Here is a 22,211-nt window from a genome sequence, read left to right on the forward strand (position 1 = left end):
GCGCAAAAATTTTTGTTTGCGGATATGAATAGCGCATAAATAGCGCATTATTCCATAATTTTTTCATTAAGATTTGGTTAGGTGGGGGGGCCAGCTAGGCAGACGTCTCCTCTACATAGTGCACAAAATGGTGAGACACCAGCAAAATCTGTTGCTCTACCAAAAAATGAAAGAGTAAAATTACAATTACAAAAACGCAAAGCGAACTTAACATAAATTTAACAATATAATATTATATAATAACAATATAATAACCTAAGATATTATTATGAAATCGTGTAATATTAATTAATCTTTCGTAGTTCATGTCAAAATTTGTAACGCAGTTACTGACACTGTAGTCAATATAAATAAGTAGTTTAGTCAATTCAGTATAAATTAAGTGGATCTGGACTTTTCAGGAAATATATTTTTTAATCTTGAAAATCAGAGATTTTTATGGAATTTTTTTGAAATTTTACTTTTAAATTTAAATTCTTTTTTCTGAAAACATTGTTTCTTTGATCATTTTTTCTTGATAATTCAAAATGTTGACAATTAGTTAGCAATAAGTATGGCATACACATCTGTGTATATTTAACAGTTTTGTAAGTTTGTGAGTTTTTATTTAAAAAATAAAATGGTTGATAATAGATAAGTTTATACATATTAATGCATGAAAAATTTCTTATACATGTAATTTAACTATTATTACTGGTAAAAAAAGTTGATAGAGAATGGTTGAGAACGATAAGGTTTCTATCAATTTGTATCGTTTTCTATAAGTTTATATCATTTTCTATCGTTGACCTCGCGAGCATCACAATTGATCGGATATGAATCCTATCGTGTTTTATCGGATTTTGTAAGATTTATACAAGATTCCTATAAGATCTGATTCAAATTAGTGAATTTACAAACCAAATTTCATATTGAGGATTTTTCTATCAACTTTTTTATCAGGGTGTAGTGAATGACAGATTTTCTAACTTAACAAACTTTAACGATTAATATTTCGATTTACAAGGCAGAACAATGCTTCTTTTTGCTAAATTCATTTTTTTCGTGCAAAAACATGTCGAATGAGTCTAGTTTTATCGAGATTGGACGTAAGGAATTAAACTTATAATATTTATCACTGAGGTAAATCTCTTTAAAGGAATGAAATATTGCCACTCTTTTTCAAGAAGTGGAATATTTTCCCTCTTTTTCAAAACTGACTGTATTTTCACTCTTTTAGAGTGAGATTTTATTTCAAGAAGTTTGGGAGTAGATACTATCAGAGTCGTCACTAAATTAGTCATATAGCCCCGTATTGTGGTTAGCCTACTAGCCCCATCCGTTCATTTTTTAAAAACATTAAGTATATGATAACAAAGACAGATAAACAAAAAAAATCTGTTGGACTTTATTAAGTAAGAACTACGCTTACTATCTAAATGAAAATAAAATATCTCAGACAATTATATACGATTGTAAAACAAAAACTTTAAGAATAAAAATGTTTACTTAGGTGTACGATTTTTTGAAATTGTAACGTAACTTCTATCATAGATGTCTTAACAACGAGATGTTACAGCAGACTGAGCAGCAGTCGCTGCTGCGTGCTCAGACGAGTTTACGCGTGTCTCGCGCGATTTGTTTATAACGTAGCCTCGATTATTCTACTTACTCCTACAGTTTACTGATCTTGGTCTCTCCTACTGTCCGATTTGGACACGGGTCCTTTCGAACTTTGAAACAAATTTTACAATAAATCGCAAAAGTGATCACAAAATGCTTGATATTTTTGAATTCTACACTCTTTAATTATCTTAAATCAATTACTTTTCAAATTTTTAACACCTTTTAAATAATGATTTACAAGAATTTTCTTTTTTAAAAAAAATTTTCGCACGATGGCTGAAAATACATATTTGCGTTTATTTTATGAATGTTATGACAGAGAACTGTCAAACTGCTATCACATGTTCGGTGTCTTATAAGGACTTTACATTATAAATAGTACGCAAATCTGTTTAACCGTATTCATTTAAATTAAAAAGGTCCTATTTGGAACACGGTCCGATTTAGACCACTCTCTCTTATACATATATTATGGAGCGTATCATGCGTGATATGGAACGCATCCATCATTACATTTTAATAGTAATAAAAATTTTCTGTTTTTCACTTCATTAAACAAATTCTTATCAGACTTCCGAAGGTGCTGAACACGGAAGCGAAGTGTACTGTTTTCAAATTACTTTAAATGGATTCTTATTTATCGGAAAATTGGCAGTCATATATGAACGAAGCAAGTTTTCCTGTTGTACTTGTTATAGATAACTTCAACATGAAATTATCTCTTCATGGCAATCAAATTTGCAATACAGTTAACTATTTATAGGTACTACGCGCGATTCAGTTAAATGTTTGTCAAGAGAGCGAACTTTTCCTGGCATAGCCAGATTATTATGTTATCACGATTTTTATTTCGCAAAATTGTGCATTCCTCTTGCGTTAAATAATTTATTATAATCGTGTAATGTAGAAAATATACACAAAAATTAATAACCAATTCTAGCTACTTTTTAAATATAAAAAAAATAAAATTAAGAAAGAGAAATCTTATTTTAAAAGCGGATCTTAGTATCCACACCGAAATATTTAAAATCTGTTTTGATCGAAAATATGATTTCTCTTTCTTAATTTGATCTATTCTCATTTCTAATCTCGAATTATAATTGATACAGAAAGAATCTTAATTTCGAATAAATATGAAAAAAATATATTTACAGCAATTATATATTTATACTTTCGATCTCTGAACAATACATTGCAACATCATATAAATATATAAACTAATATACAATATATATATATAGATACATGTACAGAATAAACATAACTAAAATATATTGCACAGTGGAATGATAATTTATTTCGCGATTGCTTAATGATGACTGGAAACGATTGGATCACATGGAAGCATGAAGTATCGAGATGTCTCGAGAACCCGTTCGAGTAGTCTCGCACGACGAGAAAGTGTCGCGGATAAGTACGTTTGTACGTGTCATCGACGGACGAGCAGCGTAATTCGCAGATAAATCTGTGCTTTATCCGCGTCAGCCACGCGGGAGCACGATATGGCTCGCCACGTCGTTAATTCTCCTATTTTTGCGGTATTAAGTAACTCTATTTTTATAACAATGCAGTGTGAATTTAACGTTAACATGCACTCTTGGTCGACCCGATCGCTAGTACGCGACAAGGCCACGTGTGTATAAATTGCGTGAATATCGGTAACATCGCATAACGTAACACGACGAATGCGCTTTTATCGTAAGTATCTTCGCGCACATTTCCCGCTCGGTTGGTTGTCTCGTTGAATATTACAATCATTGAACGTCAAATGCTAAAAGTGAGGCTGCGTGTCGTGCCCTAAGACTTCAACTTTAAGAGAGCCGAGTTCACTAATACGTAATACTAAGAAGCTTTGCTGGGATCGCTCTTTCTCGACCTCTCGGTCCCTCACAAATCTTCTCCCTCTCTCTACGTGCGCTCGTAGAACCTGTCGCGTGAGTAGGAATACACGTGAAGATATGCGAAAAAATGACATATGTTGAGAATTTATTGACGTCCATTAGCAGAGTTTTGAATATCATAATATGTATTATAAATATATAGTTTTAAAGTGTGAAACGTGATTTTCGAATGAATTTAATATTAATCTTATTTCTGCGGCATGGAAATTTCAATCGAAATTATACCGGCTTCAATTTCTATTTACTGTATTAATTCATCTATTAAAGAAATTAATATTATTTAAGAATATCGATGATAATTGCGTTATGATTTCAGACACTCGTGTAAAATAAAAAAATATTTTGCCGTTCCATTTATTAAGAGAGTCCTCAATAATTGATATTTATGTATGTCATATGTAAAATCTCTAAATTAAAATTTTTTTTAATTATTTATTAAAAACGAACTATATCTTCGGCAACAATTTGATGAGAGAGCTTCATTAACTTTACAATTGTTTATTTTTTAAATTAAAAATGTGAATCTGGGAAAATAAACTCGTATGTATGATAGATAAATACGTATGATAGGTAAGATTATTTGTCTAATATTCTTATATCCATCATTTCGTTCATTATTACATAGTATGTAATTTACTTAAAACATATGACCCATGATATTTCGCCTTTGACTTCTCGTAAGCCAGTTACTATCTAATGTCAACTCTGATACCTTATAAAATACGAATCGGAATATAAATAGACTTATGATTAGAGGAAGCGTCTACGTAAAAGAATCATTGTCGTTCAAAGTATAACAAGAAGCGAAAATCGAACAGCATGGAACATCGAATTTTTCCTAATTTTTCCATATTTCAGCAATCCAAATCATTGATATTAATAATATGGAATTTTATAAAATACAAATTTTGTATGCAATTAAAGTTGAATTTGTCATAACATAGATTTTACGAAGTAATCAGAAAGGATAACTCACGCGTTTATCGTTGTTGTTGTTATATGTTAACAAATAACATTACGATACCATTAACAACCTTTGGGCTGTTTGCTCTTTATCGAAAATATATATACCTCAGTATATCAGGTCAAATATAGCAACAATGTAATAAACGAACATTAAGAGCCTTCATTAATTTGAAAATATTGGAGATATTGTTGTTATTCATGAGCATGATTTCTTTCAGTTGTCGTGATGCAAGCTATTTGTGGATTCAGACATCTGGAATTGTAGACGATTAAGTGTCGCGTACAATTACAGCAATTGCATTATCTTTAAAATTATTATGTAGTTATACACACACAATACTTTTATTTTTCTCTAATTGTACGTATTTAAAAATATAATTCATGTCTTAACGAAACTATTCAAATATCGTTGGAATGAAATGATAAGATTATTACTAAGTTACTCGATATTTATCGTGTAATTTCTTTAACTTCTATAAATAATGCGTGAACTATGAGCTTCGCTCATACTTCTAATCGCAAAAATATAAAAAGTTGGAATTAATAATTTCTTGAACATTTTTGACAGAAACTATTTGTCGTATTTTCTAAACTCTTTCTTTATAATGTGAAATATTTTAAATATTCTGAAAGTGATTATACGCGAGAGATTTTTATAAATAAAAACAGTTATAGTATAGGAGGAATTCACAAAAAATGCAAAGATTTAAAATATTTGAAATTTATTGTCTTTATATTGTAAGTATCTTTTTCTAAACATTGTTGAGGGATATCGCAAAGAACCAATTGATTCGCATTCTGTGATCCAAAGGTCAAAAGTTTACAACGAGATCAACATGTTTCTTTAAATCTTTTATTCTTTCCAGCGATTACGTTTTTCCAAAAATAACCGTCATGCATATTAATCAGGCCATTCCGACTCGAGTACATGCAACGATATTATGTTATATTGCAAAGTATAATTATTTCAGCGCCTTTGCTTATTATTTAAGTAAGTTCCGTAAGTCCAATCATAATTCGTTACCGTATCTTTAAGAATACTTTTATAAGCAGTTGCATCTTGTACTATTTTAGATTGATTCAATTAACCTTTTTTAAACGTTTAATTACAAAACAGTTTCAACATAATCAATGTCGGGTGAAAAAATATATTAGCAAAAAGATCACATTCAAGAAACTATCGCTTAAGCGTATTTTGGAAATAGAAAGATTTAGAAATTAAAAAACAACACAATGTGCAACATAGTAAAGTTAAATTATTGAAATTATTTTACGTTAGTTAATTATAGAAATTTATATTATTTTATAATACGAAATTCAGGATTAATTATGATATAAAAAAGAAATTAATTTATTTTCATATAATTAGAAAAATTATTTAAAAAAAATCATCATAGCTAAGTTTGAGAAAAAATTAATAAGAAGCGCAAAACATCGAACTATACGAAAAAAAGTCAGAGAAAAAGTAGATGTTTAACGAATAGAGGAACGCCTCTTGATCCAAGAATAGATTAAAATAGTTTACAGAATAAGTTTATAGATTTTACGGCTCGTCTCGGAGTTCTTAAAACCGAGTTGAGGAAAATTACTCGACAACTAATTAACGAGTCCTCTCTCTCGTATTAATGACGTCGGATGAATCGAAGAGAAAGGAGTGAAAGAGAAAAAGGAGGGAGGGAGAGGAGAGAGAGAGAGAGAGAGAGAGAGAGAGAGAATCCAGTTTGTAAGAGGGCAGCCTTGTACCACCTCATCGATTTAGCATCCCTTTTACGAGACGGAGTGGATGGATCTGACCGAGGTTGATCGGCGACCTTTCGGAGGAAAGGGAAGCCCATGATCGAACTCTCGCGCGGAGAATGAGATACGGCCAAGGACAGGAAACGGCGAGAGAGAAGGAGCGGTATCCGTATTCGAAGGATCAAGTGGCGTTCTACGTTTATGCGAGAGTGGCTGCATGTACGAGTATATTACCCAACCGGATAAATTTACATTCACGAAGCGCCTGGCTAACGACTGACATCTGGCAAACAAACTATAAAACAAGCTGCAATTCTTTTTGCAGCAGAGCTCATTACACGCAAATTAATTTCATGATCAAGTCTGCACAGTGAAATAATATCCGCTTGCTCGATTGATATGTACAGACAAAGATGCACTTTTTATTATTCAAATTGTTTCAATCATTGAAATAATTTCGAGTGGAGGATTTTAAATGCCTCTCATGATCTGAGATTCATATTTTTTTTAAATAGGACGTTACCTAGAGTGTGAAATACGTCTTCGGGTCCAGTGGAAGAAGCAATTAATCAGCAGTAAGCCTTTTAGCTCGACGATAATTTTCTGAGATAACAAGTGGTATCGCGTGTGAGATAGAACTTTATTCATTATACTGTAGCTTATTGTGTGATTAACGATGGTGTGAAATCATAAAGTTGGACTATGATCGGTAGATTAAGTCAATCTCAGTCGATATATCTGATCTTTTAAGTTCTATATATATATTATCACTCTTCCTCTATTAGAGACTAAAACTATACTAAGCTTTTCTGCTTTTCTATTTCTCCTTTCAAGAAATTTCTTTAGAAATTAGAAACTCTCATTCTGTTGAACAAAATATTTATACATATATATATATATATATATAAAATATCCAGCTGTAACGTTACGAATAGAATTAAGTAAAACTGAAATTTCAACGAAATTTCTCTCAGGAAGTGTTGCCTTATAGGAATTAAATATCTTAAACTTTATAAACGACAACTGGCGTAAATCTCGAAAATGAGAGAAGATATTTGATTCTGTTTTGTTATCACGTCGGACGGAATTTCGTGGCAGACGTTGAAATTGCCGTAAAAGGATCTGCAGATATTCGATTGTTTTTCACTCATCGGATGTACGTGCACACGCTCTAGTATTTCTTCGCGATCGACGCCTCCTCTGTTTCAGAGGGTCGCGTTCCGCGTGTACACCGCGAGAAAACGCATTCCCGCGAGATAAGGTGACCCACTGACACACACGGAAATGCTGCTAATGTCTAAAATTATCGTCGCGCGTCCTCCATCTGTTCCACGAGCCAATCGTGAGCGCAGTGGGCGAACATCGTCGCGTGTCGGAATACTCCGACTCACATTAATCTCTACGTCACTAGTGTCACATCTGCGTTAGGGGTTTCGATCTTTAAAGCTACCGAAAAGAGTGCCAACTATGAATAAGCACTAAAGAATCCACGAGAATCGGAACATGTCATATAATTGTATCGGAAGATTCGCCATTCACGATCAAATATTGAATCATTTATATACATTCGTCCTATGAAAATCTCGCCGAGATATGACAAATGCTGATGTATACATGGTATAATCATTATTATATCACGTAACAAAGATCCCGGAAGTTCAAAATTTTCATTGCACAATATTTTATGCAGAAAACGTCTCTCTGCTGTAGACTTTTATTAACAATATATATTTAAAGATTACTTGGTACTCACAATCGCGGTTATAAATTTCTTGAAAGAAACGCAAATATCGCTAGTCGTCAGTTAAAATTCATTGTTGCTGCATTATTATTCGTAATTTAAATTATTAATAATTTTCGCAAGAGAGACGTATAATTTGATGACTAAGATTTAAAAAAAAAATTCTTAAACATCTTAGCGAGAAAGCATCAATGAGAGAACTTGTAATGAAAATACTCGCCGTGCGTCACTATTTATCCAATCAGCGATGTAAGAACGGCCGCAAGTATGTATATTTGATTATCGATTTAGCCCGAAGCCTCGTAGTTATCCGGAGGTCCAGTCTTTACGGTTGAAAACTTCAGCTTGCGTAACAGCGGCGCACACAAGCATGAATGTTGTTGACGCACATGCGATTATCAGACTTCCGTCCAAGCGAGCTTGGCAATCGGTACCCAGAAAGAAAAAAAAACGACAGCTAGTCGTGGGCAATAAGTTTCGACGTGACACAAAACAAACGTGGCGTAAAATAAATGTCGCAAGATTTATCGCTGTTAAGAAACAATGCACGTATAATGTATAAAGCATATTTTCCAACTATAAAAGGAGAGAGAGAGAGAGAGAGAGAGAGAGAGAGAGAGAGAGAGAAAGGGAGAAATTTGTATTCTTGTGTCTGTATAATTTATACAGAAAATTATCTATTTGTAAAGCGGACTGATAGTTATTTACTAGAATCTTTTTCGAAATAAAATTTACATTTAAATTCAACATTTGAATGCAATACTTCTTGTGTTTTTTTTTCCACCAGGCAATGTCTAATATTCTTCCTGAAAGTTACGTAATATCATTTCAGTTTCTTCAAGTCAAAGCAACATTAATCATAGTAATTTTCGCTGAAAGTCTTTCCAATATCCATCTTCAGGACTGCCAAAGGCATTCACAGTTCGCTCGCATATATTTTTGATTTGAAGACGATAATGAGAAGAAGAAAGTTAAATATCTATCTCTATTTAATAATAACATGTCTTGATAAAACGATTCTGATAATAATGTATTATTTTACAGAAATACGCGTTGATCAAAGTGTGTCTTCTCATTCGCGTGTATTATCGTTATTACGTCCTTCAATCAAGAAATAACAGGAGTAATAAATTACTACATGCGAATTTATGTTAGAAAGAATCACGCGCGCGCATGTCTTTCGTTGCTTCCTTTTAAACCAATGTGAGGCACACACACGCGCGAATTGGTAATAGTCCAATTTTGCTGGTGGGGAGATTGCAGTGACTAATGGTGGAAACGTAACGTCGCAATAAAGTGACGCTGCGGCATCAGGCGAGACAGTGGCCGTCTGTTTCTGGCAATAGGGAAGTCCCAAAGTGAAACAATGCCATTCGGTGCACAACGGAATCTAAATGTAACAGAATGAAAGCTGGCCCACAAGCTGCTTCTGTTTGAAGGTCTTTCTCCGATTCTTTCTCTCTTCTCATTCGTTTCGCATATAGTCCAGCAAGTCCATCAAGAAGTCTATTCGTGTTGCTTGAAATTCCCAAAAATTTTTGCACTTAGAATGAGATAAATACATGTATTAGTGCGACGAAGACAGAGGAAGCGAAGAGTGCAAAAAGTGCAAGCAACCCAAACAAACCTAATGGATCTAATTTACAATTATATAATTACCACCTTTCAATTAGTGTTCCACTGGAGATTGATAGCCTTCTCGCCGAAGATTTGTTTTCAAAACAACCGGAGGAAAATCGATGCAGGTACTTAAAAAAAAAAGTTATCAAAATTTGAGCGATTAGCAAAATTAAATCTTCGGTAGATTACCGGAAAAGTGGCAATCGTGTTTACAACACCGGCAAACAGTCGATGGCACCATTTTACGCGATGCAACCTTCGCCATTATTGTCTCGTAAAACGCAGCCTCTCGCGCGAAATTATGTCGCCTTTGTGAATCCCGCGATGTCTGTGAAATTTGCCTCAATAGCTAATTATAACCGAATTGTACCGCGTTTCACAGTGACATGTCAAAACGTTAAATACGCGTAACTGCATGAAATATTATGGGGTACGTTTAACATCACAACAGCTGGTGTTGTTCGTGTCTAGATTGTACACCGACATCGCGTATTTTGAGCGCCACTCGCATTTGTTTTAGTTACGTAATTCGACGTCGTGATAACGCAGACAAGTAAAATATGCAATGCAAATATGCAAAATAAAAGTCAAATCTTTCTAAAAATAATTTTTTAATAACCTAATTTTCTGTAATTATTATAGAATAGAATACAGAATATATTACTATAAAATAATATAGGAATCAAGAGAGTTAATTATTATTTCAGCCATCATAGACGTAATCTATAATTAGTTATTAAATAAACATTACATAATTGAACAAATTTTATAATACTATTATTGCATATTTGATGTAAATGCGTATTTTATTTCATTTTGCATTATAAAAAAAATTTAGTTATATTTTCGATATATTTATATCGAATTATAAAGACAGTAAAGTGTATTGTGCGTTATACTGATTGGAAATGCATTTTAAAATATAGCGACAATCGGTTAAGTTCCATTCAAACTGCTACGAAGCGTAGCTGTATAACAGAATCAGATTGCTTGCCCCGTAAACAACGTGTCAAAGTAAGACGACGTCTTGTTCCACTACCGTAAACACTTCGTGAAAGGCGACTCCTTGAGTTTCATTTTGCTTGTCATCGTACGTGACGGGACGATTTTGATGTACGACCTCTGGTGCAACAGCCTCGATCTTCAACAAGTAGTACGATACGCGCATAATAAAAGTTTATGCGATTTCATTATATCGAACACTTCACATTTTAATTTTTATATAATAACATATTGATACTCGATTTCATCTGCCCAATAAAATCAAGACTGTGTAATTATAGCTAAAACTATTTTTTTAAGTATCCTCTATTTGCAAATAATGTTTTACATCGTTTAATGTTCGATTACAAAGTAGTACAAAATTTTGTATAAAATTAATTGAACAAATGATTGTTTATAGAAAAATTATACATAGAGAAAATCAAATCTAAACAATATCCAATAAAATTTTGAATTCACAGACATTGGACTTTACGTTAACTTATTGTTAGTCGCGTTAAAACATTCAACGAAACGTTATAACATAACGGTCGCAACAACTGTAATTCTATAGTTATTATCAACAAGAAATAATTATGGGTGACCTCCGTCACTGGCAAAGCCGATTGAAAATAATTGTACCCATTTGCGAAATCGCTTAGTAATAATTTTGCACAATATTCAACATATGTTCGAGAAACTAAAAAATGCAAATTCATCCATTACTTCGTAAATGTGTTTATAAAAATTAGAAATTTCTTAATTGAGATGTGATACACATCGAGTATATCACATCTCAAAGTAATGTGTTGTTTTAGAAACACTTACGCCATGCACAAGAAAAGATTCTCACACTGAAAATGTATTATTTTCATTAATAAATGCACATTTATGGAAGATCGGCGTGATTGGTTTAATGTAAAGCTCTTCGCAACAATTTATCATAAGTACCTACATGTTATTTTCTCATCGGAGTCGCAAAGAAAAGAAAGAAAAAACTCGTGGCATTCGTTCGTAACTCACTCACGGATCGTGTCTGCTGTCCATTAGTCCCAAATGGCTAAACAAACGACAGTAACGTCACCAAAAATGGAGCTAACTAAAGCCGATCGGAATTAAAACACTCTGGGAGCTCAACCTAATTAGCCTCGGCGATCATTAGCGATCGACGTAGCCAACGTTGCACAAAAGCTATCGAAGACTTACATGAATGCATGTCTCGGCCGCGGCACGCGAGCACGCTGGTTTATCGGCGAATTGCGCGAGATACCATTGGAATCCCACGAACGACAACAATTTGTCCATTGGCATAGCTTCGCGTTGTTATCAATTTGTCGATCGATAGCACAGCATTCGAAATCGAGCGATGTTTCGCGCATGTTTCTAGCGTAATTTTTTTTTATTTCAATGATTATGTCGTGCAACCTAGGATGCGTTCCGTTTAGTGCTCATAACTCTCGCACAAGCATTATTCGTTCTTGTTTGACATTTGATAAACAACATGGATGAAATGATTTCACAAGCATTACGAGCATCAAGTGGAACACATTCCTATGTTCTATAGCCTTTAGGAGTTATACAGTGACTGTATAGCGATACTATCCGCTTTGTAGTCGAAATACACGAACTTCTTACGGTGTCTCCGTTCGATACGAGACTTTTCTCTATCTCTGCGGAGTACAATAGTTTTGTTTCTGCTTTCTATATATCAAATTGTACCAGAACAAGGTGCGAATTTTTGCGGAAATCCGGAATAAAATAAATCGGAATTTCCGGATTAGCATAGTCAATATTTTGGAAATACATTTATATAACGAAGATATTCTACAAACTTTATTTATTAGGTAATTTCATAAAATATAAAGATATTTACTTATAAATATCTGTGCCACATTTAAATATATAATTTAAAGTGATAATTTTCTTATTTCTGAGAATTCCTTCATTACACTATACCATGCCTTATTGAGATATCTTGGGAAGAGAGAGGAAAACAAGTAACGAAGGAACATAGGTTTTTCTGCGGCTCAATTGTATAAACGACAATATATTGGGTATATTGCGCCAGCCATGACAAACTACCGGTAACGTTACGCGCGCTTATGCAACCGACCGCGAATCTTGATAATAATAGCCTGTACAGGCCGAAACGAATATAATTGCCACTCAATTATCTCAAACAGAACACTCTCTTACGTTATTTGTGTTGTAGCATGACTCTGTTACGTACGCGGATTTCCCATTCATCACGAATATCGATTCCATAAGGCGTCAGGCAAACATTGGAAATTAATAGCAAACAGTAGAATCATGCATATTAAATTAATTCGCCGCATTTGAAATCATTAGGTATCCATCGCGTGAATGATTTTGTTCGATGGATGTGGCAAAGTGCCAAAGGCGAAATCGAGGGGAAAACGTGAGAGAAGTCAAGCGGAGAGAGAATTTCGTGAAGACGGAGCGCGACGGCATGTCGCTCCTTCTGTCATCGTCGTCATTAATGCCATTCTGGGAAAGAATGCCATGGAAGATTGATTCGTGCGGCAAGAGAGCGCGGCGGAGTGTCTTCTGCAAATGCCTTGGCTATTCTAAATACCAGAAAAAGGTCACGTTCGCGGTAAGCATCGGGCTCTGGCGCTTGGCGCAGCCGTAATACTGCAACATTGTCGGTCAGATAAACTAGACGCTCGTACTTTCACGCGATGAGCGCGCTCGAACGCGCGCGAGCTGGTCTTTTTCCCGCCTCGCAGAGATTTCGCTCTCAAAACGAAACAAAGAAAGCGAACGTTATAGCAACCAGGAAGTGGATCTCCCCTTCGCCTCGCGGTACGGCACCTCTCGCTTCGCTTTCGATATTAAGAGAGAAAGAGACTTGATTTCATATGACACGAGAATATGATATGCATGTGTGAGTGTTAATCCTTAATCCTAGTATCGCGATCTTTCATCAGAAAATTATTATACGTCGCCAAATCGATGTGATTCGACTCTTTCGTAACGGTATTTCAAAAATAAAAATTATTAATTCAAATTTTTATGGCGCAGTTTAGAAATTCTGTTTGCTTATTTTGTCAGCTTTAGAAAATTTAATCATATTTCATATATTACTATATGTGATAAACTTATTAGTATTCCAATATCGACATGTGTTGTTAAACACTTAAGCATTTCTTCTCTTTAAAGATTAAGAAGAATAAGGGCGGAAAACAGAGGGTCTTGCGTAACGTATAATATATATAGTGTATAGAAAATGTACCAATCAAAGTCCTTCATTTCCTTCCTTTCCATGAAAATAAATGCTCTCTAATTGGTTTTCTTATATGCTTTATGCACTATGAGTTATGCAAAAGTCTACGCTATCATTGTTTGACACGACCCATTTTTGAAAAAATGTGAATTCGATAGTTTTTAAATGGAAGGCTATATCATGAATCTAGAATTATGGCAAGAGAATAACGTCACGTTCCAGAGCGTGCCACAATAGTACATTGTGACTGACTACCTATAATTATCTTTCGTTCGCATTCCGCACTTTTTCACATGCAATTCTGTCTAGCTGCTTAAAATGTACCATTAAAAAGAAGTGCGATAATTCATCACCTTACACGACACGTTAAAAGCATACTAAAGAGAGGAACAATGAATAGAAAATATAGAATGAAAAACGTTGAGATTACGTATTAAGTTAAAACTTCTGCGAGGCCAAACAATAATAAATACGTGAACAAAAGATTTTTGAAAGTTCGTTTATATTATCCTTTAATGCCATGTATTACACTTAACCTCCTTTTTATCATAAAGACAGATAAAATTATATTTTAATAAACTGTCACATATTTATTATTAATTGAGTAATAAAAATCGGTTTAATGATAATAGTAAATAACTTAATAATTGTGTAGAAAATTAATTTTGATCGAACTGTCCAAAAGGCCAAGTCGCCTGATTGGATTACGTTCAATACACATTTAATCCAATAGAGACTATACTGTAAAAAAAGTATGTAAAGTCACATAAATAATATTGCATAAAAATTACACAATTAATAGTAAATTTGTATAAACGTACAATTTTATATATGCAAATGTATAAAATTGCGTTTCTACAAAAATTAGTACTTTTATATCTAATTGTGTAAATATTTATATCTTTATATTAGGCGAAAAATTACAATAATAATAATATATTTTATAGTTTTCATGTAAAGTTTTATAATATTATGTAACGTAATGGTAATATCATATTACACATATTACATTTGCATTTTTACGTTTATACATCGATAATATAGCTTATCGATAATATAGCTTAGTATAGAAAAATAGAACGTAAAATTCGTAAGCGAACTATTACGTAAGATTAATATTTCTACAAACTTAACTTTAATTTGAAATTTACTTTTGTAAATTGTTTAATATTTATAGAAAAAGAATAATTTTACTTATAAGTTGTAACTTATGCATGTAAATAGATATCTTCAATAGTGGATCCCAAAATTATCCATTACAATTGTTGTAATTTTACATGAAATTTTTTTACAATGCAGTTAAAAAGCCTTTGTATAAAACTCTTTTATAAAATTTCGGTATTATGTCAATTTTACTTTTCATTTGTTTTTGTGCTGCGTGCTGACGTTTGATTGCCATCAGAAATAATCCAATGCAAGTGAATGTTTCTGTGAAGCCAATTGCAGGTCGTGCCTGCGTGAAATATCTCCAGCTCTATCGGTGAGAAAGATACGGGACATAAAACTAATGCTCGCACACGAGATCTGAGCGCGCGAGCGTTCGCTACTCGGTTCGTTATTTCCATATAATCCGATATAATAAAATCGATCCCGACTGGTTTTATAAAATCATTTCGTAAATCGCGATTGTAAAATTGCAAACATCAAAAAAGCGAGAAATAATGACAATTATTTATGATTAAATGGAATTAAGAAATGTCAGCAAACTTACTTAATACTTTCACTGTCGTTTGCCGTTTTACACAACGACCGATTTGTCACCGATGATTGCAAGCGTGAAAGCGTTAAATAATATCACAATGCCTTTTTTACATTTTCTAAAATTCCACGTTTAACACAGAACGTCCTTGTTGCAATGTTTGCATAAAACAGGATTCCATAATTAATCGCCACTTTCGTTTAAGTACGCAAACATTCCAAAAATGTACCAAGTTACGCATATATTATACGTAAAAATATTCACATAATTCTAACTTTAGATATATAATCCAGCGCACTCATGTACATATTTATATACAGCTCAATTTCGTGTCGACGAGAATTCAATATCAGTATTCCCGCAGAATGAAATTCCCGCCATTCTGTATGTTTGTACATCCAATTTATACATTAAATTTGTAAATTTAATTTGTTAAATTTGCGGTTTATCCAGTAAAATTATAAAGAACAGATAATCGAATGAACTGAGCATCAAGCAATCAAACAATTTGGATCTCCTCGTTAATGTTATATTTAACAAGACGGTCACGTAATAATTTTCGAGAGATTTGACATTTACGTTGCAGCCTCGCGGGAGGTTAATAGCTTCTCGGGACTCGTTGACTCGTAAGAGTAGTTAATGAGTGGCGTGCACGTAGAGTTAACACTCGATGAGTAGGTTCGTTTCACCTGCAAACAAGAGTGTGAAGTATAGAACAATGTCGTCCGTCGTGTCGAAATGGTATTTTCTCACGTTACCGCGATGAGCTCTAAAGGCGTCGCGAATTTGTCGTCAGGCTTATAGATTAGCTTCTCTCTGTTACGAGAAGTAAAAGAAAAACAAAGTATCACGATAAAGTCGTTGCAAATGAACCAGCGCATCCATGACATTTTATGCAACGCGATGCCACGCCGGCATTTAATTATTACCGTCATTAATCATCGGCGCTGTTATCGAAATCTAGCATTACGATCTACGAGTAATAGAGGTTTTTAAATAATACATGAAGACAATGTTAACGTAGCGGTTATAGCATTAATTCGCCACATCAGGTACGGATAAACTCGTTATATAACTCGTCAAGAAGCAGAACTTTTCACGAGAGACGAGGCTTGCTACGTAATGAACGTAATCGCGTATCGTAATAGGCAACGGTTTATTTGCAGACGCGCGCGAGCGGATTCCGCCTACAAATCCGCTCGAAAATGATATCCGCGGGAAAACGTGCGAAGAGGTTTTATCGCTCGTCCACGTTTCGTGGTCCATTTCTTCACGCCTATCTCCGTCGCCATTTATTTATTATCATGGTCGCCGCGCTGCGAACCGAGATTGCGTAGCATTGCGCGACTCTTCGTAAGCACCAAAGAAACACTTGTTTAAGCAGGATAAATATAGCTTTTCGATACTTCTTTATGCATAAGATACAGTAAGATATAAGGTCGAGAATAAGAAACATGATACAAAAGAATTCAACCCACATCAAAAGGCGTGCACCCTGGGTGTTAGGTATTCCTTTGTATGTATCCTAGTATTTTATTTAGATCTATGACGTCGAAATACATATATTTACACTCCATTTGATGCAAATGGCGCGTTCAGTCGAAAAAGCAGCTATTGTAAAATTCTTTAATATGATTGGTCTTGCCCTTTGTGTTCCTTACTGGATATTAATGTATAAATCAATCATATTAAAGAATCTTACAACAGTTGCGAAGCCACTGTTTCTAAACGCAATCATTGGGATTATTCTGTTTACTTTTGTACGATCATTTTTACAATAACTGCAAATAAATTAGTACTTGAAGAAAAAATATCATATCACGCTCTTAAATTTAACAATTAATTTGGTAATAACTTTAGTTTAAAAAATTATAAAAATTTTCTTCAGCTTCTTTATCTTATTTGATTTTCAGCTGCTATATTTTATTTGGGGAGAGCCTGTTTTGAAAGAACAAAAGCGGCAAAAGATATGCTAGCTTTTCTGTTCCATTAAAAAAGAAATTTCAATCATTTTAGATAAGAGTTGATATTCTTTGTTCTTAGAGTTCTCGCTCGATCACGCTTAGGCAAGGAGCGAGAGTGGAAATAGATTCGACGTTCTCCGAGCGTCCGAGCCGTTGAGAACGTGCGACTCATTGCACTCTCACCGTCTCGCGATACGAATTCAATCGCAACGTTCAACAACCAAATAAATACGAAATGGATATCCGTACAATAGAATTGAATTCGTAAACAGAGGAAGGAATTCGAAAGAGTTTTCGAAATTTTTCTAAAACAGTATACAAATTTTTATTGCGTACAAGTGCTAAATATAAGATAAAATATGAAACAGATGAGATCTCTCCTTCGCACAAGCTTTTCAGGCGGAACATTGTCATAAACGGGCGATTCTTTCTAGATATCACAGCACTTTGTTGTTTGCAGATTTAATATAAAAGTAAGATATTACAACAAACCTGTTTATTATTCAGCTTCATTAGGGATGATAAGAAGAATCATTAATCAAAGATTTATACGCTAACTTTTAATAAGTCTAATGTAAATAACACGATTCTCAATTACATTAATAGTAATTAGTATTACTATTATACATAATTCTGCAATTCTCTCTCTACAAGCATTTTTTTCAACTAAAACTTTGCTCATAATGCATACATATATTCAAAGATCTATATCTTTACTTTTAGCAGAGTCAATTTTAAAGCTTTTTGCTTAATCGCATGCAGGATTAACGTGATAAAGATAAGAAAACTGATAAATATCGTGACATAATGGTCAGTGTATTCCCATATGTGAATTAGATCATTGTAAGTTAAATATAAGCGGAAAAAAGACCGGTTATCGACCTTTGATCTACGAAATAGATGATCGAGACAGATATCAAGTGTCTGACATCGTCGTTGAGGAAATTTAGCTCGACGTCACGCCGATAAACGAGACACTGACAAATGGAGTTTCGCTGCACATGTATAATAAAAAGATTGGCCGTGCCGATCAGTGTGTCATAAAAATAGCATCGATAAGAACAACATTATTGTTTTACGTGTATTTGACGTCAAACTTGACCATCACACTACGATAAACGAATGAATTGTATAAGTGTATCAAATATATAATACAGGAATATCAAATATATAATAGAGAAATATCAAATATATACAATACAAGAATTATATCGCAGTACAAAACAAGAAATAAACTTATTGATTCTACACGGAAAGAACAGTTTTGCTCAAGTATTAAAAAATTTAGCTATATACAGATCTGAAAATAATTTTGTTGGACCATCAAAATAATTATAGAATTATAGAATGTTTATATAGACATTGATGGCAATGTTACAAAAAGTTTTAACATTTTAGCCACCAGTTTAAGCGTCCTACATAATTATATTGACGGTTCAAACAAAATAATTTTCAGATTTGTATCCTGCGAAGAATTACTAAAGCCTCGATGGTCTAAAGGATGCTCGCACGGAATGTTAGAGATCTGGGTTCGACTTCCGGTCGAGGTAATATTTTACCCAATGAATTGTTTACGAATTTTAATATGTTTATCAGCATTATTAGGATCTTTTTTTTTAAGATGCTTATGAGCATCAAATTATTAGATTGCTAGGTAATTTAATTTGTGATAGTACTACGGTTCTGTCGGTATAGCGTTTCAAGACCGAAGAATTAAATCGTGGAATTTGATACCTTAATATATAAATTCGCATTGAATTATTTAAGCACCGAAGAACCAGCTTAGACTGTTATGGGCTCTATTTCCTATTGGTTGTGTATTTAGAAAAACTGTTCTTTCCGTGTACAAACGTGTGTTAGCCATTTTCAGCTACGTTCTTCGCCAAGCGGAAGTTTATACGTATATAATTAAGATTCCACAGGAAACTTGTTTCTCAAAGTCACCTAGTCTCACGAAAAAGTCTCACAATCCAATCGGACATTCGCGTTACGATCGCATTCCTCCCGAGTCGCGTGATTTTTGAGTCGAGCGATCATTATAGGTCGGCGTCGCTATCCGCTGATGTGGGACATCTCGATAAGAATACACGGAGGGCCTTGACAGAGACGCAACCGGCCCTCCCACGAGAGTGGCCAAGAGAGAAACACGCGCTTCGTACGACGCGTTGATCAGCGTCTTTCTACACGGTCGACCGCCGCTCGGCCCAATCGAAACGAATTTGCCAGACGCTCGAGCGATCTCGCGCGGATTTCAACAGCGAGGGGAACGCGCCGCACCGCAATAGTGCGCGCGCGCTTCGTGACGCAACACGTGACGCTTGCGAAATAACTGTAAAATAGATGCAGAAAGGGACAGTAAGACTTTAACGACGCGCCGCGCAGGTGAGAGCGCGCATCGCTTGATCCGCCGAGGAATTCCTGTGCATCTCAAAGTGTACCACTTAAGAGCGCGGGACTCCGCGACGTGGTTTTAACATGTTTCGTGGCAAATCTACCTCCAGAGGAAATTTTACAGAATTAATTAGTTATACAAACGCGCTTAAGCGTACCGAGCATTAAAAGATTTCATAAAATTAAATTTTATTGTTTTTCTATTTTATTTTGAGAGAAGAAAATATTTAATACCAAGAGCTTTAAAAATAATACATAAAATAATTATAGAAGAAGAGGCAACGTGAAGGAATTTATGTAGCCTACATTTTATAGATTCAAAAAGCCGAGAGAAAAATATATAAAGCTTCAGTCTCACGTCGTACGACGAAAGAAAAATAATGCGGACAGAGCGGGAAGAGGAAGAGAAAAAATCATGCGACCGAGGAGAAAATGCAGTATCCGATGCAACGCTCACGCACGATTTGCCAATCATAATGAGATCGGTTATTGCTCACCATTCGCGCGAGCATTTCCACGTGCATACCACGTCCTGGTACGTGCCGGCAAACCTTGAAAACCAGCCACATTCCTTCTGCAGGGCTAAACTCGAAGAGCGTACTCGGCATTAAAGCGCGGTGATGTCGAGAACGAAGCGGACTGATTGGTGAAACGTTGGCGTTTCGCGCGACGCCGCCACCGCCGCGTATCTCGTATTCGTTTTATCGATCATCGCTCGCAACGCTCCACTTCTCTGCGAATCTTACAGCGAAGCTACGAATCATTCTATACAAAAGGCTACCAAAGGTTATGAAATGAACGCGACTTCTAACATTCAAGTTCTGCGTCGTATATATTTTTACTGACTTCCTATTCGTTTGCAATTGAGTCTCATTTAAATCTATCGGATATTAAATGTATACGGAAATCGTAAGCTGCGTCTTTAGCGTAGCGTCGTACTTTATGTTGAAGTTATACTAAGTCGTAAAAGCCGACTTGTCGAATTTCAAGTAGCTGATTTTGTGCATTATATATATTATGCAATATCACCTTGGAATATGTAATTTTACGGAATTAATACATTATATATTATGTATTACCTTTTAACGCATGTCGACATTTCAGTACAGCAAATGCCGTAATAATACGTTACGATCAGTAATAACACGCTGTTTATATTAATAAATTTAATATTATCTATACACATCCGGGCGTAATTGCGTATTCTTTATTAAAGTCAATATATTATTGAAAAATTAATAAGAACCTGTGTATTAGTAATAGTGCTTTTAAAATTTACAATTTTGATGCCTTGGTAACTTAAACCGCAAAAATTGTGCTGTACTTTTGTATATTTAAAATTGTTCGAAGCAATATAACTTTGACGTTCGACTACGGTTCTTATAGTAGAACATATGTTTAAGTTACCAAGGCAAGTGAAGTGTCAATTTCAGCTTCGTAAGAAAGTTTTCTTACTTCTGTCTTCCATGTAATTTTAGAGCTGGCTTCCACCGACCGTGCAACGCTGCACGCTCCAATTCTGCATTACGAAAAGAAGAGAAAGAGAGAAAAAAAAGAAGAAATGCATAAATGTGCGGAGGAGACATGTTTTACACGCGTGAGATACGTGATTGTTGTCGATGGCGAAATCGTGACGGTAAAGAAAAATAAGCATCAAGGCCGGGTAGAGAGTCGATCGAGAAAGAAGATATAAGGTAGGAAAGCGCGAAGCGACAGGAGAGGAGCGGGGAAAAAGAGAGAAGGGATATGGGCGGAACAGAAAAAAAGAGAAGAAAAGATATTTGCGGTAACGCAATTCAACCTGACCACTTTCGGGGCCGTTATTCGCCACGCTCGACATTCGCCGGCCTCTAATTGGCCGCACAACGAAGTAAGGGCGTCCGAGGTAAAGTCTTTCGGTTCGGCCGCCGTATTTAGACGGACATTAATTGTGCACTTTTACCTTAGACGGCCGTCACCTGTTTTGAACGCCCGTGCACACGCACAACTTACGTCTTACTTTAGCGGTTATATACCGGACCGTTGCATTGTAGATTTTCCGATTTGGAAATGGAGAGATTAACATAATCACGATTTCAAATTTTAAATGATAGCGTAAGTTTCTATCACACTATAATGATGTTTACGGTCGTATATATAATATTATGCAAATAACGTTTTTTCAAATTAAATAATTAAAATAAAGCCCAACGAATCATATAATTGTTTTTATATCTTTTTATTGTGGCATATAATGTACGAAAAATGAGAAATTAAAATACTCTTCAACAAACGACCTTCGTTAACTTGATTTACCAGTTTTAAACACCTTTCATTCAGTTATTATTTAACCTCGACATTTTGGATTCATTCCAAGAAT

At 34.6% G+C, this 22,211-nt stretch overlaps 2 protein-coding genes across 4 annotated transcripts in view; one reads left to right on the top strand and one right to left on the bottom strand.

Annotated features, from left to right (window-relative positions):
- Positions 1-22,211, bottom strand: part of LOC108726861 (protein FAM46C) — a 150,638-nt gene that overhangs the window by 31,328 nt on the left and 97,099 nt on the right. The window lies entirely within an intron of this gene.
- On the top strand, positions 9,289-21,815 carry LOC108726881 (uncharacterized). Its single transcript, XM_018454702.1, has 2 exons — positions 9,289-9,695; positions 21,331-21,815. Exons 1-2 carry the CDS (start codon positions 9,581-9,583, stop codon positions 21,543-21,545), a joined length of 330 nt encoding a protein of 109 aa, XP_018310204.1. The 5' UTR covers positions 9,289-9,580; the 3' UTR covers positions 21,546-21,815.

This window comes from Mycetomoellerius zeteki, unplaced genomic scaffold, assembly GCF_001594055.1.
Source record: "Mycetomoellerius zeteki isolate Tzet28-1 unplaced genomic scaffold, Tzet1.0 scaffold112, whole genome shotgun sequence".
NCBI classification, from domain to species: Eukaryota; Metazoa; Arthropoda; class Insecta; order Hymenoptera; family Formicidae; genus Mycetomoellerius; species Mycetomoellerius zeteki.

What these genes read in the sequence shown, in the direction of transcription:
- LOC108726881 (XM_018454702.1), top strand. Translation starts at nt 9,581, where the DNA reads ATGGATCTAATTTACAATTATATAATTACCACCTTTCAATTAGTGTTC. An exon ending in CCGGAGGAAAATCGATGCAG is followed by an intron (nt 9,696 to 21,330) that starts GTACTTAAAAAA and finishes ATGTAATTTTAG; the next exon opens with AGCTGGCTTCCACCGACCGT.